At 49.8% G+C, this 17,099-nt stretch overlaps 1 protein-coding gene across 1 annotated transcript in view; it reads left to right on the plus strand.

Annotated features, from left to right (window-relative positions):
* Positions 1-17,099, plus strand: part of LOC144119819 (scoloptoxin SSD14-like) — a 169,789-nt gene that overhangs the window by 6,430 nt on the left and 146,260 nt on the right. The window contains exons 4-6 of the mRNA XM_077652350.1: positions 2,013-2,098; positions 3,088-3,298; positions 11,988-12,151. Coding sequence (XP_077508476.1) covers positions 2,013-2,098; positions 3,088-3,298; positions 11,988-12,151 — 461 coding nt within the window. The remainder of the gene's footprint in view (positions 1-2,012; positions 2,099-3,087; positions 3,299-11,987; positions 12,152-17,099) is intronic.

Raw genomic sequence — 17,099 nt, forward strand, 5'->3', positions numbered from 1 at the left:
CCTAGTCGAAATCAAGAGGAAGAAATGGGCTTGGGCAGGGCTTGTGATGCGAAGGCAAGACAACTGCTGGTTCTTAAGGGTAACGGAGTGGATTCCAAGAGAAGGCAAGCGTAGCAGGGGGCGGCAGAAGGTTAGGTGGGAGGATGAGATTAAGAAGTTCACAGGCTTAGGGCGGGCGCAGCTGGCAAAGGACTGGGTTAATTGGAGAGACATGGGAGGGACCTTTGCCCTGCAGTGAGCTTAGTCAGACTGACGATGATGATGATGAGTATTAATTGATGCGATGTACAATGCGCCGAGCGAGAGTGTGTTGCAGTTTAACATCAGGCGTGTTCGGATGCTGCGATGGCGTAGTGCTCTCAAGCAGCGGCCAGCGAAGCTGATTTATTGGCGCCGCCGCTGGTGCGAATCCCACCCTAATCAAAATGGTCTATAGACTATCCATTGACTATTCATTGACTATAGACTATCCATTGACTATAGACTATCCATTGACTATAGACTATTCTTATACACTCTGTTGTCTTCCTATAGATATTTCTTTTCATCTATTCATCGTCTGTAGACTAACTAAAGACAAAAGTCCACTGTAAGTGTATGGCCATAAATCTATAGATTGTGTATAGACTGTCTATAGGATTTGTATTGCCTACATAGACTAGTTTATAAGACTTGTCTACAGAAAGTCTGTAGATTTTATAGAGAACAGTTTATAGAAAGCCTATAGACCGTCTAAAGATATTTTTGTAAGGGTCGCAGATATTAATTTTTATTTATTTATTTCACTTGGCACAAACACACAAACAAACTCACAAGCATCGCAAAATTTTGCTTGGGGTTTACCCGTCAGAATAGTGCTTTCGCACCAAAAAGTAGGCAAAGAGCTATTGCGTTTCAGGTGTGTGTATTTTCTGCACCAGGCACGCTCCGCGGAGAGAAACAACACAACAACGTAATCCTATATTTAAATGAAAGTACGATTGTTTGCCGCGACATCTTTCGGCGGGGAAGAGACCGAAAAGCAGATGATGCGAGGGCCGTTTTGCAGCAACAGCCATTGGTCTCTAGCGCGAAGTATTGTTTCAAACCGCCCGCTAAATCGTCGTTACGTTTCAGCGCCAAATCGCATCACTTTACGCACACGTGTAGCAGCAGCAGCGGCCTTACGCAGCAGGGGCAGTACCAGCCGTCGAAGATGACGTCGAAGTGCGATCGAATTGGGCCCGTTCCTCGTGTCGGCGTCACGCGCCGTTTGGCTCCCCGCCATCAGACGTTCCAGCACTTCAGCCAGTAAATCGCACATTTCCTTCATCGTGCCGGCCTCGTACTGATTAGCCCGACCTCCTTCAAGGAGGTGCTTGAAATGCCGCACGAACATGTACATGGCAAGGAGTTCACGGCCGAAAGTACTGTAGCGGCTTTCGGCAGCGGAAAACTTGCGGGAGAAAAAAGATGGAGGGCTCCAAGAACCATCCACGAGCTGGCGTAGCACGGCTCCGACGCCGGAGTCGGAGGCGTTTGTCATGAGGCGTAGGGGTGCATCAGGGCGTGGATGGACAGGAGAGCGAGGTCGGGTAGTTTCGCTTTGGCGGCCTGGAAAAAATCCAGAGAAGCTGATGACCATGTCAGTCGTGCGGAGTTTGTTCTCTTGCCTTGAAGCATGTCCGTCAGTGGTTTGAGGAGTGCAGCACAGTGAGGGGTGAAACGGTGATAAAAATTGATAAGGCCGAGAAATTCACGGAGCTTGCGGATTGAGGCAGGCCGAGGAAAGTCTTGAATGGCCTGGACTTTTGATGGGAGAGGCCGGATGCCGGAGCTGTTGACACACGTACCAACCTTAATTCTGATCAGGAATAACTGTGGTTGATGCTGCGTCTGTCAGTAAAGTGATCTGCCAGCCTTTGTTATGTCGGGCGGAATTCCCCCCGGTTGCCGTATCACCCAGATTTTTAACGTTGTTGAAATTCTTGCATCAGCCAAAGAATCCACGTCCGTGTACGTTGTCGACGCAGGAAGTTCAAGGAGGTGGTCGTCCTCGACGCGCACCCTTCAGCTCCGCTCAACATCAGCGATGTGGAAGACGTCAACGCTTCGATCCGTAAGAACACTCCCGCAAGCCTCGTTAAAAGCGCCTGTGCGCAATGCGTGAGCGCTGAAGACACGTGACGTGCGCTATAACGAGCAGGTAGAGGAATGGGGCCAAATGATTCCGTCAAGGCACACATAGCAGTCTGTTGTAAAAGGGCAAATAGGACTAAACGGTTCTAATAAGGTGTACACAAGAAAGATAAACGAGGACAAGGAATCAGATTTATGTTTGGTATGGATTATGGGGTTTAACATCCCTAATCGACTCAGGCTATGAGAGACGCCGTAGTGAAGGGCTCCGGGAATTTCGACCACCTGGGGTTCTTTAACGTGCACACGGGCGCACAGCACACGGGCCTCTAGAATTTCGCCTCCATCGAAATTCGACCGCCGCGGCCGGGATCGAACCAGCGTCTTTCGGGCCAGCAGCAGAGCGCCATAACCAATCAGCCACCACGGCGGCCCCCGGATCAAATTACTGTCTTCAAAGCACGTGCTCACATGTGCACCGGTTCGAAAGTTACATTTTCTGTACTTATTGTATATAAAATCAATACTGTACACTAGTCTTGGCTGATGGCCCGGCCGGCAATGCGGACGCATTGAGATGTATTCAGGCTGCATAATACAGGTTTCTTTACATTGTAGTAGATTCATGTCGAGGAAATTTATGCGGACTTGGCATCGTGCTCTCTATGAATGCATAACTGCGAACCAATCAGCTTCCCACTTACAAGTGCCTCATCAGCCATGCATATAGTAGAAGCATATAGTGCGGTGCATGAAACTTGCGTTGTTTCTTGCTTAGCAGTCTCATGTTTTGTGTGAAATGTGGTATACTGATAAGGTATGTTGCGGCTTTCCTGTATTATTTTCAATTACATTTTGGTAACCGTCTCGATGGATCTGTAAAGATCTGCAGTATGTAATGAATAAACAAACAAATAAATGTTGCTATTTAAATGTTACTATTTATCTGGACCCTCCCCGGCGCCACAGTGGCTTCGAGCGCAGTTGGCGGCCAGTCCGTGGCTACCCCGGGCTACGTGCCGGGGCTCGAAGCCCTGCACTCCCGGTTCGGCCGGCTGTCCTGGCCCTCGCTCTTTGAGGACGCCATCTCGTTGGCGCACTTCGGCTTCCCCGTCTACCCGGAGCTGGCCGCCACACTGGCTCGCTTCCGGGACACCATCGCCCACAGGCGCACCCTCAAGTGAGCCCATGAGCTGCCGAGCACCTCAACCTGCGTTCTCATCGTCATCATCATCATCATTATCCAGTTTCTCATACATATCCAAAGAGAAAACTGGTGGTGTTGCATTTCATTCACCAAGAGCATGCCGGGAAGATTAGGTTTCGTACTTGGCTTGGCAAGTAATAGGCCGAAAACGCGGACCCAACCGTAACAATACCACTTTTCCGAAGAAAACCTCATAGGAACGGTTTGCTAATTTCTATACGAACCTAATACTGATCATTTACTCATGCTAAAGTTCATAAAGAGGCTCTGGAAGGGGCTTTCAATAATCATGCGGCATGCGTAGATTGTTAAAGGACGCCGCATCACAAATATCCTCCGACCAGAATTTTTTTTAATGCATTTTTCGGAAGCTCAATTATCTGTAGTTAAAATTTGAATTTCCCCGTTTTCGCGCCTTTTTTTCTATTCTAGTGAAAACTGAAATGTCGGCGCTCCCCCGCAGGCTCCACTCACTCGGCCCCTCCGCCGGCTGCGGACGCGCGCGGGAGTTCCTCGCGGGACAAAGCTTCCGGCCGCGGCCGTGGTAGCTGCGTGACGTCAGAAAGAGTTGACACGGCGAACAAATGATAGCCCTCCGCTGCTGACGTAACGACTGCGGCATGACGCGTTGCGCACGGATATGGGCGAAAGCCCGGCAACGCTGGTCATTCCGAGGCATAGAAGCACCAGCTTTTAAAAATGTACTGTAAACGATCGGCTTGCTTTTGAGGTCTTGTACACCAGGTGGCCTATACTCTACATAATGCAAGGGCATTACAGCCAGCCTCTAACAACCTTTTCAGGGACCCTTTAAAAAGAAAAAAAACACGCTATCAAGACTTTAATCTGCACAGGGTGGAGAGCATCGTGCCGTGGCTAAATATAACCAATGTATCGCGGCGCAGCCATGATTCCACTGCAGAATCCACGTACGTTTTCGACCCGACACTAATCAAGCCAAATACGAAACCTCGCCTTCCGGGCACGCCCTTTGTGGATGAAGCGCTGTAGATGATTGCGGAACAGTTCTCGCTAGGTAATTTTGATAAACTATATGCATGCTACGTCCACACCAGAATAAGTTGTTAATAGTCAATATTTGCGCATAAAAAAAAAGAAAAAGCGGCTCTTGCTTGCTGCATGAGCCGAGCGTTTTAACCCTGTTTTACTCCATGGCTATGGCCGCGCTATCAAAGCTGATCTCCTTTTCTCGTTGGCCCATTCAACGCTCTTCCATCCCTGCTACGTTTACATTTTCATTCCGTTGAAATCCAATCTGTCACCCAATGCGACCAATATTCAGCGGCTAATGAACAGTGAAGTATAGGCTCGTTCTAATAAATGCAAAAAAGTCGTACGAGCAATATTTATCTGTTTACGGTCTTATTAAAGTGAGTAGCAAAAATTTATTTTCGATGCTGATTACACCACTTGTTTGTGTTAAGGCTGTGACTTTTTGTCTCTCGCAGTTAGAAGCTGAAATGTGCGCTCATGATTTGCAACCTACTAGCCATTTCTCGTGGTCATTTTGATATGTTTTACTACTCGTATGTTACTTTTCACTCCCTCTCCAGCATTTAAGGCCCTCTTGGACCTTGTTCGAGTGACTAAACAAAACTCGCTACATTTCAGTCCTGTCGTATTTGTATCACTGTTTATTTGAAATTAATATCTGAAATTGCCATTGGCTAGATTTTAGATTATTTCTTTAATGACACCATAAGACCGTACATGTTATCCAAAAATTTATGTACTTACGTATTATGTACATCCATATAAACAACAGTAACTGGGGGTACTGCTTCTGACTCAGGCAGTTCTGGGACACCGGTACCCCCCGACACTGTTACAAAGCAAGCTTTGTAATGCTTGCTCTCCCGCAATAACCAATGCAATGTGGCAAAGCACAACTCTTGTGCTCGCTCTTCAGCAGACGCGTCTCCTGCTTCTGACTCTGGCAGTTCTAGGATTATGGTGCCCTCAGACACTCTTGCTTTGTAATGCTTGCTCTTCTGCAATAAATATCACAATGTCGTGAAGCACGACTCTTGTGCCACGCTCTTCAAGAGCAGGAGACCTGGAGACCAGCACTATTTGAGCGCTCGTGTTGTTCGTTTCTTCTTCGTGTGTCCTCGCCTCCCCCCCCCCCCCCCCCCCCGCGCTGCAGTCTCGCTGTAATGCCTTGCCGTCCCTATGAGCCTGTTTAATTTCCTTTTGCGCAGGCATGCTTCTCCATTTTGTAAAAGTAAAGAAATAAAAATTCCCGGTTACTTGCCGACTAATGTAGAGGAACAGGGGAGACAGCCGACGGGCTGCTGGCTCGGCTGCCCACGGACACACTGCCGAAACACAACCTCCAGCACTATTCGAAAATTTTACCCAAACAAACATAATAGGATTATGATAACTGAAGAATGTCGCCAAGTTTAAACAGGTTACGCAATGAAGGTCTTTCTCAAGCACCAAAATCAACACTGCGATTGTTCGTGGCTGGATTTGTGTCAGCTAAAAAAAGTTGTAGGGTTTTGTGGCAGTTAAAGCAAGTAGATGTGCGAAAGCAAGAAACCTTGATGGTGCCTAGGTCACCCTCAAGATCTCCGTATCATTGGCTACAGCTTGCGCGTCGCTCCTCCGAAAGAACACGAGCTTACCTGAGCTTACCCGGTGTTACGTTTGGAGACGCCAACATGCCAAGAATATTAAAGCCACTGGGACTCATCAATCTACCGAGGCTTCAAAGGGCCGTCGATGTGGTTGCAGCGCTACGAGTGCAGGTGGTGGCGTCTACAAGGGTCATTCCCCCCCCCCCCCCCCCCTGCTGTTTAAGGGGTGAAACGGCTCCCCGCTGTCTGAGAAAGGCTTTAGTGAACCTGTCTTTTGTTCTCAACGCCGGACCAACCCGGGACATTTTTCTCCCGGAGGGGACGGCGGGGGAGCCGGCGAGCGGCGGAACTGCAAATCAGCCGTGACAAATGCGGCCGGGTTTGGCTAAGCCAACGTCTCTGGAATCTTCGTGCTTCGAAAACAACTTCGACTTGGACTGTGCTTTCCCACGCTCTACGTGACAGCTTCTGCGAACTGCGGTGGGATCCATTCGCCCCCACACTACCGCTGAGAAGTGCAGGTGACTGACCTTCAACGCTCTCAATGGGACCCCCTTCGGGCTATTCATCACTGAAGCCTGGACAGCGCGGACACTAATCTGCCAGAAGTGGCAAGAGTGTGTGGATGGGGGCGGACCCGGAAGACTGGACACGTGATCTACATCACAGTGATTCGACGCATTTTTAATGAACTAGATTCCCCAACTAGGGACCTGGGGACAGCGGACCCTATTTAAGCAGCGATCTGGCGTGTGTTCGCCAGCTCCCGATTCACTCTTTCAATCTTTGTATAAATGTAAATAAACCCTTCAGTCTCTCCTTCACCTCGAAGACCCTCTCATCTCTTCGTCAACCCCACTACAGCAGTCTCCCGATCCGGAACCCGGAGACACCGACCTTGGCGAGAGGCGGCACAGGCGAACCAGGGGCCCGCACCTAACAACTGGTGGCAGCGGTGGGATCGAAGCGTAATCCCCCCCAACACCGGTGGCCTGCTATGGAACTTGGAGCCCCGCATCTAACAACTGGTGGCAGCGGTGGGATCGAAGCGTAATCCCCCCCAACACCGGTGGCCTGCTATGGAACTTGGAGCCCCGCATCTAACAACTGGTTGGCAGCGGTTGGATCGACCATGCGGCGTGGTGTTGCTTCCGTGGGTGAGTGCTTGAACTTTGCTTGAGATTCGCCAGGCTTCAATTGTTTGGGTTAATACATTGAACTGCTGGGAATCGAGGGAAGTTGATCAGTGAGTCTGATTGCGTGTAGCTCACGTCAACAGTTGGTCAGCAAAGTCAAGGCTCAGAGCAGCAAACATGGATCTAATGAAGTGGCTAAGGTCAGATTTGCTGTCATTGTGCGAAGAGTTGGGTGTAGATGTAGGGGTTAAGATCAAAAAGACGGACATTTGCAAATTGCTCTTGGAAACCGCCGAGGAAGGAATAATTACCGATACGTGGGAACTCCTCAAAGCTGAGCGAAAGAAAAAGGAAGATGAGCTAAAGAAAAGGGAAGATGAGCGGAGAAACATAGAGGAACAAAGGCTAGCGGCAGAGAAAAAGAAATGGGAGCTCAGAAGGTTGCAGATTGCGCATGAGAGAAAGGAACTGGAAGATGAGATCTCGAGAGCCAAGGCTCCAGAGAGAGCGAGTCAGGCCGGATCGTTCCAGTTGGACAGACATGACGACATAAAACAGTATTGTGAAACAGCCCACACGTATGAGCTAAAGAAACTGGATGATGAGATCTTGAGAGGCAGGACTCCAGAGAGAGCGAGTCAGGCCGGATCGTTCCAGTTGGACGGACATGACGGCGTAAAACAGTACTGTGAAACAGCGCACAACCGTCAGGAAGGCTGCGGAGCTGTAATGTTGAAACGCAGTATCGAAAGCCACGCGGAGACAGAGGACGAAAGCTCAATTGCAGACGAGCAGGGCGTTTCAGGGGTAAGCGCTCAGGCCGATAAGCGGGCGGTGGAGGACTGCCTTCAGGAAAGCGAACTGCCCAACTCGGGGGCAGCAGAAGGTCCGTCTGTCAGCAGTGTGGAGCTGACACTGACCTGCGAAGTCAAAGCTGCCAGTTTGCAATTGGATGAATGTCTCCGAGGTGCCTCTGTAAAACTAGATCAAGCTAGTTATGATCAGGAGAGGCAAACGGAAGTGTCTAGGCGTAAAAACCGAAAGAGGGCACGGACCAAGAAAAAGCGGTTGAAATGCCAAGCCCTAAATTCAGGGGCGCAGACAGGTGCTAACGTTAGCACAGATAAAAGTGCGGCAGAAGGGGAAGAAAAGACTTCCCGCATGGGACCTTGTAATTTTGCAGCTAAAGTTACTGGTCAGGCGGCACGCGCAGATGCTTCTGAAGGTAACCCCAGAAACAGAAAGAGAAAAACGCGTCCACCAAGCAGAACAGGAGCGACGTTCTTGAAAGGGCATCGGCCAGCGTTAAGACCCAGACAACCCGGACCTGACAGAAAGGCGGTAAAGAAAAAGGCAAAGTGGCAGGAAAGATCACAAGGCGCTAGACTGCGGCACACCCGGCGCATGCGAGTGCAGGAGTCGAGCAACACAGACCGCGCTCGCAGGCATGTTCGGCGCGCGCTCTTGAGAAAGATGGGTCCTTCACTTTCCCCACTGTATTCGAGGAAGCGCGCAGGGCGAAAGGGTAGCCGGGCTTGCTTGGGGCGAGAACAGAGAGCAGCTTCTTGCGCTTGTCGCTGTCCGGCGCCCGAAATCGGTTATCGGCACTGCATGGGCTACCGGGGCCTTTTTAGCGCGTCGAGGGGCTGTGGAGATGACAGTAGCGATCAGGAATGTCTTCTTTCAGTTGCCCTTTGTCACGAGTTGACAGTCGTACAATCAGCCAGAGCGCGACCCCGGCGGGCGCGGCTGAAGGACTAATCCTTTCGACGCGGGGGTGGTGAGCCATGTTTGACCCCGCGTAGCAATTCGAAGTAGCTGTTTTTTTTATTCCTCTTTTTTTGTGTGCGTGTAAAAACGGGGAAGGAAATGCTACTTTGTTTTAAGTTAAAAAATTTGGATTTGATCAAGTGCTACTGTTTTCCTAAAACTTACATAAAGGTGATTGTGCCAGTGAGTTAGAAAGGACGTGTGTCAATTTGAGATGCTACCAAGTGATAAAGGCACTCACAGGAGTTCAGCGAAGACATTTCCCGAGTTGATGATGAGCTGTTTGCTTATGTAGAACCGTTCCGAGCAAACAAATTTCTTTATGTTTGAATTTTGAGCACACGTTTCGCTTTGTATCTTTAGCAAATACCGGACGACAAGTTTTGTTGGGGGCCATAGTTAGATACCAAAAGTTTGTCTCATTCGCGATAGTGTAGCTAAAGCATTGCAGAGACAATGGAAGTACGTGAATTTGTGCCCGTTTGAGTACCTGTGTTTAGCGGCGCTGGGTTAGCTAGCCGATTTTGCTATTCAAAGATTAAGCGAACGAAGTGAGGCTACAGGCTTCTGCGGAGAACAGCTGTAGCAGCTTTCTGTACAACTGATGGGGACGAGGAGACCGTCAGACCTCAAGATAGCCCCTATCGCTGAATTCCCGCAGCCCCGAACTAAGACGGATGTACGGTCATTTCTCGGTCTGGTGGGGTACTACCAAAGGTACATACCCAACTATTCACAGCTAGCAAGTCCTTTGACCGATGCGCTTCGCAAAGAAAAGCCGAATAGCGTTATCTGGGACGCAGCAAAAGAAATTTCGTTTCAGAGCTTGAAGAGCGTGCTGGTTTCGCGGCCCGTGTTACGCGCGCCGGACTACAGCAAGGAATTCGTGGTCCAGTGTGACGCCAGCGACCGGGGTATGGGGGTCGTATTAAGCCAAGTCGGAGACGACAATGAGGAGCACCCTATCCTTTATGCCAGCAGGAAGTTAACCGTAAGGGAAGAAGCCTACAGCGCTTCGGAAAAGGAATGCGCTTGTCTGGTTTGGGCCGCACAGAAGCTAGCCTGTTATGTTTACGGGGCGAAATTTACTTTCGAGACAGATCATTGTCCGCTTACATGGCTGCGTCAAATGTCGCCCAAGAATGGCCGCTTGCTTCGATGGAGTCTAGCCCTCCAGCAATATAACTTTTCTGTGCGATACAAAAGGGGCAAATGTCATGGCAATGCCGACGGATTGAGCAGGTTATTCCCATAATTGAGGTATCCGTTCGGTGGCAATTCGGTGCCTTTTCGTATTTTTTTTAGGTGCTAGTTAGCTTTGTTTTGGCGTGGTGTCCTATTATCCTTTTTCTTTTGCTTCCAAATTTGCCACCTCTCTTCAAGCCGTGTTCGGCGAATCGGACTTTGGCAGCGAATTTGGCAGACATGGAAGCTGTTCTTAGTAGCCGAGATTACTGCTGTCAGCTACAAAATTTTGTGCTTACGTTTACATTGACAATGCAGTAGTATTGCAAAACAGCCTGGCGGCTCTCGGGTGAATTTCGTGCACTGCCTGGGGAGTGGCGCCATGTTGAGTGGCTGATTTCGACTAATGCCTCCGTTGTCCGAGGTTTAGGACTCTACTCTGTGCTTGCAGACAAGATGCAGAAGGGCCTCCCACGCTACAACTCAAGTCATCTCTCCTCGACCAGTGATTGTGACCACTGGCCGATCGAGATTGTCCTGGCCGCGGAGGAGCTGTTACGTTTGGAGACGCCAACATGCCAAGAATATTAAAGCCACTGGGACTCATCAATCTACCGAGGCTTCAAAGGGCCGTCGATGTGGTTGCAGCGCTACGAGTGCAGGTGGTGGCGTCTACAAGGGTCATTCCCCCCCCCCCCCTGCTGTTTAAGGGGTGAAACGGCTCCCCGCTGTCTGAGAAAGGCTTTAGTGAACCTGTCTTTTGTTCTCAACGCCGGACCAACCCGGGACATTTTTCTCCCGGAGGGGACGGCGGGGGAGCCGGCGAGCGGCGGAACTGCAAATCAGCCGTGACAAATGCGGCCGGGTTTGGCTAAGCCAACGTCTCTGGAATCTTCGTGCTTCGAAAACAACTTCGACTTGGACTGTGCTTTCCCACGCTCTACGTGACAGCTTCTGCGAACTGCGGTGGGATCCATTCGCCCCCACACTACCGCTGAGAAGTGCAGGTGACTGACCTTCAACGCTCTCAATGGGACCCCCTTCGGGCTATTCATCACTGAAGCCTGGACAGCGCGGACACTAATCTGCCAGAAGTGGCAAGAGTGTGTGGATGGGGGCGGACCCGGAAGACTGGACACGTGATCTACATCACAGTGATTCGACGCATTTTTAATGAACTAGATTCCCCAACTAGGGACCTGGGGACAGCGGACCCTATTTAAGCAGCGATCTGGCGTGTGTTCGCCAGCTCCCGATTCACTCTTTCAATCTTTGTATAAATGTAAATAAACCCTTCAGTCTCTCCTTCACCTCGAAGACCCTCTCATCTCTTCGTCAACCCCACTACAGCAGTCTCCCGATCCGGAACCCGGAGACACCGACCTTGGCGAGAGGCGGCACAGGCGAACCAGGGGCCCGCACCTAACAACTGGTGGCAGCGGTGGGATCGAAGCGTAATCCCCCCCAACACCGGTGGCCTGCTATGGAACTTGGAGCCCCGCATCTAACAACTGGTGGCAGCGGTGGGATCGAAGCGTAATCCCCCCCAACACCGGTGGCCTGCTATGGAACTTGGAGCCCCGCATCTAACACCGGGCTACTCCGAGGCTTCACGGAAGATTTTTGGTTGGAACAGTGTTAAGTAGTGCTTTCGCATTCAAAACATCTTGGGCCAGATACTGCTGTGGGAACTAAAGTCCAGAATATGCGATACACGGCAACCCCTACCCCTAAATACAGACGTACTCGGGCCCATCTTGACCGTGTATGCCTAGAGGAAAAAAAACGAAAATGCTCAAAAGACGGCCCACCTGGATCGCACTTCATTGGCCAGTGGATAGACCAGGGTGTTTTCTTTTACAGTACCTTACCACGCCTTTAACCCTAAAGTTTTTGACGCAAGTATACCGCTGTGAAATGAAGCATAAGAAAGGCCCCACGACTACCCGCCTCTCCTTCGGGACACAGGCAGATCTTCTGGAATCGGCAGACAGGGGAGGTGTACCGCGAGAACGAGACGCTCCGGCAGCCTACGCTGGGCCGAACCCTGTCCCGTGTGGCACGAGAGGGCGCCGCAGCGCTCAGCCAGGGGTCACTCACCAAGCAATTCGTCCGAGACCTCGAGGAACTCGGTACGTGCGCATACACCTTCTCATAAATTATACACTTCTTTTTTGTCACAGCAGTTCGCGCTGAACTGTTTAGCTCGACTGCTAGCATGCGAACGGTGGGGCAGCGTGAACAATCCCTTACGAGTGCGTCATAAATCCTGGCTTTCAACCCGACATTTTGCTTTCCGACAGCGACGGCGTCATAATTAAAGAGTATGAATGTGCTCAGGTTTTCAACGACGCCTTCTCATCAGTATTCACCAAAGAAGACATTAGCGCATTCCCTGACTTAGATATAACCCAAGATATTTGCATGCCTGAAATAGTTATTAATGAAACTGGTATTTTAGCTTTATTAAACAATCTTAAAATAACTAATAGTTCGGATCACCTCGGTTTCAACAATAAGTTGCTGAGGAACACATCCCAAAGCATTAGCGCTGTGTTGTCCTGTTTGTTTTCGCAATCATTATCGCACGGATTAATTCCTAATGACTGGCGGATAGCCAAAGTAATACCTATATTTAAATCAGGTGAGCGTTCCTCTCCATTAAACTATCGACCCATCTCGTTAACCAGCACTGTTTGCAAACTACTCGAACATATCATTCACAGCCAAGTCATCAGCTATCTCGAAGATCATAACATTATTTTCGATTATCAGCACGGTTTTCGCAAGGGATTTTCTTGTGATACTCAGTTAGCTGGCTTTATTAATGACTTACAATTATCACTTGACGCGGGCTTTCAGGTCGACGCAGTGTTCCTGGATTACTCAAAAGCTTTCGATCGGGTTCCTCATCAAAGACTTCTACTGAAACTAGCACAGCTTAATATACACCCTAACGTGCTCGCTTGGATTAAGGACTTTCTGTCATCTAGAACTCAGTTTACCTCCGTTAATAATTCTAACTCTTCCTCTGCTAATGTGACATCTGGGGTACCGCAAGGAAGCGTGCTAGGGCCTTTGCTTTTTCTAATCTATATTAATGATTTACCTGCCTGTGTAACATCTAGACTTCGCCTTTTCGCTGATGACTGCGTAATTTACCGTAACATTACTACAGACAGTGACCGCCAATCTCTACAATCTGACCTGAACGCAGTAAGCTCTTGGTGCTCATCATGGTTAATGGCAATAAACGTTTCTAAAACTAAACTAATATCTTTCACTCGCCGTACAGCTCGCATTCCAACCACTTATATTCTAAATGACAATACTGTGGAACTAACATCAACATACAAGTACCTTGGGGTGCACCTTCAGTTTGACCTAACATGGCATCACCATATCGACCTCACCCTAGCATCTGCTAACCGCTCACTTGGTTTTCTTAAACGTAACCTCAGATACGCCCCTATACACGTTAAAAAGCTTGCTTATATAACTCTAATACGCCCTAAAATCGAATATGCTGCGGCCATTTGGGACCCTATTCAAGCCTACATTATCACTAACATTGAATCCTTGCAAAACCGTGCTGTTCGTTTCATATTTTCAGACTACTCACCCTTCACAAGCCTTTCAGCATTAAAAAAACGTGCCGAACTGGAAGATTTGTCATATCGCCGTAAACTTGCTCGCTTAACCCTTTTCCATAAGCTTTATCACCACCCATCCCTTCGCCGTGATTTGTTTCAGTCACCTGATGCTCTCTTTCCACGCCGTGATCATTCTTTCAAAGTTAAACGCGTAAACTGTCATTCATCGTCTTATGCCAATTCATTTATTCCCCGTACTATCACTGAATGGAATAGTTTGCCATCAGTCATCGCCACAGAAACTGACAATAAAAAATTCCAAGAGCTTCTTCGCTGTGACGGAAATGTGTAAATGTTTGCTGTTTTTGTTAGTGTTCAATTTTTCTTTGTGTGATGCCTTATGTTTTTTTTTGTTACACTTACTTGTTGAAATGTATCGCGATTACTTATGATTGTACCCCCCCCCCCCTATGTAATACCCTCTTCTGGAGGGCCTTTAGGGGTAACTTGAATAAATAAATAAATAAATGTTTATGGTAATAGTTATGATTATATTATAGTCCTTCCTCGTCAGAATTACAAGTTAATTTTTTTAACCACGACGTTTTAATACACCCGCGCTTGAAACACTCCGTAACGCCGCCCAGATCTGGGCTGTGTTGAATTGTGTGGCTGTGCGTTTTATTCGCCGTGCTGTATTTTACCGCGTGCTCTTTTTAATGCGTTTGTAAGATACTTGTCTTCTGGCCAAAAATCCAACGCTAGGCCATGATGCGTGTGTCTGTTTGTGTGTAGGGGGAGGGGTGGGTCCTGTCAGAATCGTATTCTCCGGCCGGTGGGATGACGGCACGAAACCCTTGGCAACGGGGGCCAAAGTGTATCGTCGCTGGCTGTACGTTGCCGCCTGCATTGGGGGCAAAAGTAGGCTGCAGACAGGTCCAGCTGACCGACCGGCAGCTGCATGCTCAATAAATAAATAAACGGGCCGCACATGGCTGATATCACTACATTTTTTGCCATCTCGATAGTTGAAACTAGTACACTTATATCACCGATTAAACCATATTGAATAAGCCAGAACCGTGGCTCGGTGTCTCGAGGCACTGCACTCGGGTCTAGTCAGGTGGCGGGAGCGCATTTGACAGGAGTTTCGGCCTCTTTAGGGTGTCATTGCGCATTCTATTGGGTCCTGTCAGAATCATATCCTCTCGTCGGTGGGATGACGGCATGCAACCCTCGGCAACGGGGGCCAAAGTGTATCGTCGCTGGCTGAACATTGCCGCCTGCATTGGGGGCAAAAGTAGGCGGCAGCCAGGTCCAGCTGACCGACCGGAAGCTGTGTGTTCAAAAAATAAATAAATGGGCCGCACTTGGCCGTTCTCACTACATTCTTTGCCATCTCGATAGTTGAAACTAGTACACTTATATAGCCGATTAAACCACATTGATTCAGCCAGAACCGTGGCTCGGTGTCTCGAGGCTCTGCGCTCGGGTCTGGTAAGGTGGCGGTTGAGGATCTGGCACGAGTTTCGGCCCCTTCAGGGTGTCATTGCGCATTCTATTTTGTCCTGTCTGAATCGTATCCTCCGGCCGGTGGGATGACGGCACGCAACCCTTGGCAACGGGGGCCAAGGTGTATCGTCGCTGGCTGTACGTTGCCACCTGCATTGGGGGCAAACGTAGGCTGCAGTCAGGTCCAGCTGACCGACCGGCAGCTGTGTGTTCATTAAATAAATAAACGGGCCGCACTTGGCTGATCTCACTACATTTTTTGCCATCTCGATAGTTGAAACTAGTACACTTATATCGCCGATTAAACCATATTGAATCAGCCAGAACCGTGACTCAGTGTCTCGAGGCACTGCGCTCGGGTCTGGTCAGGTGGCGGGTGTGGATCTGACAGGGGTTTCGGCCCCTTTGAGGTGTCATTGCGCATTCTATTGGGTCCTTTCAGAATCGTATCCTCCGGCCGGTGGGATGACGGCACGCAACCCTCGGCAACGGGGGCCAAAGTGTATCGTCGCTGGCTTTACATTGCCACCTGCATTGGGGGCAAAAGTAGGCTGCAGTCAGGTCCAGCTGACCGACCGGCAGCTGTGTGTTCATTAAATAAATAAACGGGCCGCACTTGGCTGATCTCACTACATTTTTTGCCGTCTCGGTAGTTGAAACTAGTACACTTATATCGCCGATTAAACCATATTGAATCAGCCAGAACTGTGGCTCAGTGTCTCGAGGCACTGCGCTCGGGTCTGGTCAGGTGGAGGGTGCGGATCTGGCAGGATTTTCGGCCCCTTTAGGGTGTTGTTGCGCATTCTATTGGGTCCTTTCAGAATCGTATCCTCCGGCCGGTGGGATGACGGCACGCAACCCTCGGCAACGGGGGCAAAGAGTATCGTCGCTGGCTTTACGTTGCCGCCTGCATTGGGGGCAAACGTAGGCTGCAGTCAGGTCCAGCTGACCGACCGGCAGCTGTGTGTTCATTAAATAAATAAACGGGCCGCACTTGGCTGATCTCACTACATTTTTTGCCATCTCGATAGTTGAAACTAGTACACTTATATCGCCGATTAAACCATATTGAATCAGCCAGAACCGTGACTCAGTGTCTCGAGGCACTGCGCTCGGGTCTGGTCAGGTGGGTAGTGCGGATCTGACAGGGGTTTCGGCCCCTTTAGGATGTCATTGCGCATTCTATTGGGTCCTTTCAGAATCGTATCCTCCGGCCGGTGGGATGACGGCACGACACCCTCAGCAACGGGGCCAAAGTGCATTGTCGCTAGCTGTACAGTACTCACGGATTGAAATAGGACATTCGGAGCGCGTGGCCGTCGCTTCATGGAGTGCCGCCCGTAGACGCTCATGAAACCAAGGTGGTGCATTGTGGTATGGCGCGAGAGGGAGAACATCTACAAAGCAGAATTGTTCCTTCCAGTAGCCAATGAGCCGGCCTGTGGTTTACCACATGCCGCGTGGCACTGCAAGGTTAGCGCTCCGAATGTCCTATTTCAATCCGTGAGTACTGTACGTTGCCACCTGCATTGGGGGCAAAAGTAGGCTGCAGCCAGGTCCAGCTGACCTACCGGCAGCTGTGTGTTCAATAAATAAATAAACGGGCCGCACATGGCTGATCTCACTACATTTTTTGCCAACTCGATAGTTGAAACTAGTACACTTATATCGCCGAATAAACCATATTGAATCAGCCAGAACCGTGGCTCTGTGTCTCGAGGCACTGCGCTCGGGTCTGGTCAGGTGACGGGTGCGGATCTGACAGGGGTTTCGGCCCCTTTGGGGTGTCATGGCGCATTCTATTGGGTCCTGTCAGAATCGTATCCTCCGGCCGGTGGGATGACGGCACGCAACCCTCAGCAACGGGGGCCAAAGTGTATCGTCGCTGGCTGTACGTTGCCACCTGCATTGGGGACAAAAGTAGGCTGCAGCCACGTCCAGCTGACCGACCGGCAGCTGTGTGTTCAATAAATAA

The sequence above is a fragment of the Amblyomma americanum genome, chromosome 2 (genome assembly GCF_052857255.1).
Source record: "Amblyomma americanum isolate KBUSLIRL-KWMA chromosome 2, ASM5285725v1, whole genome shotgun sequence".
NCBI classification, from domain to species: Eukaryota; Metazoa; Arthropoda; class Arachnida; order Ixodida; family Ixodidae; genus Amblyomma; species Amblyomma americanum.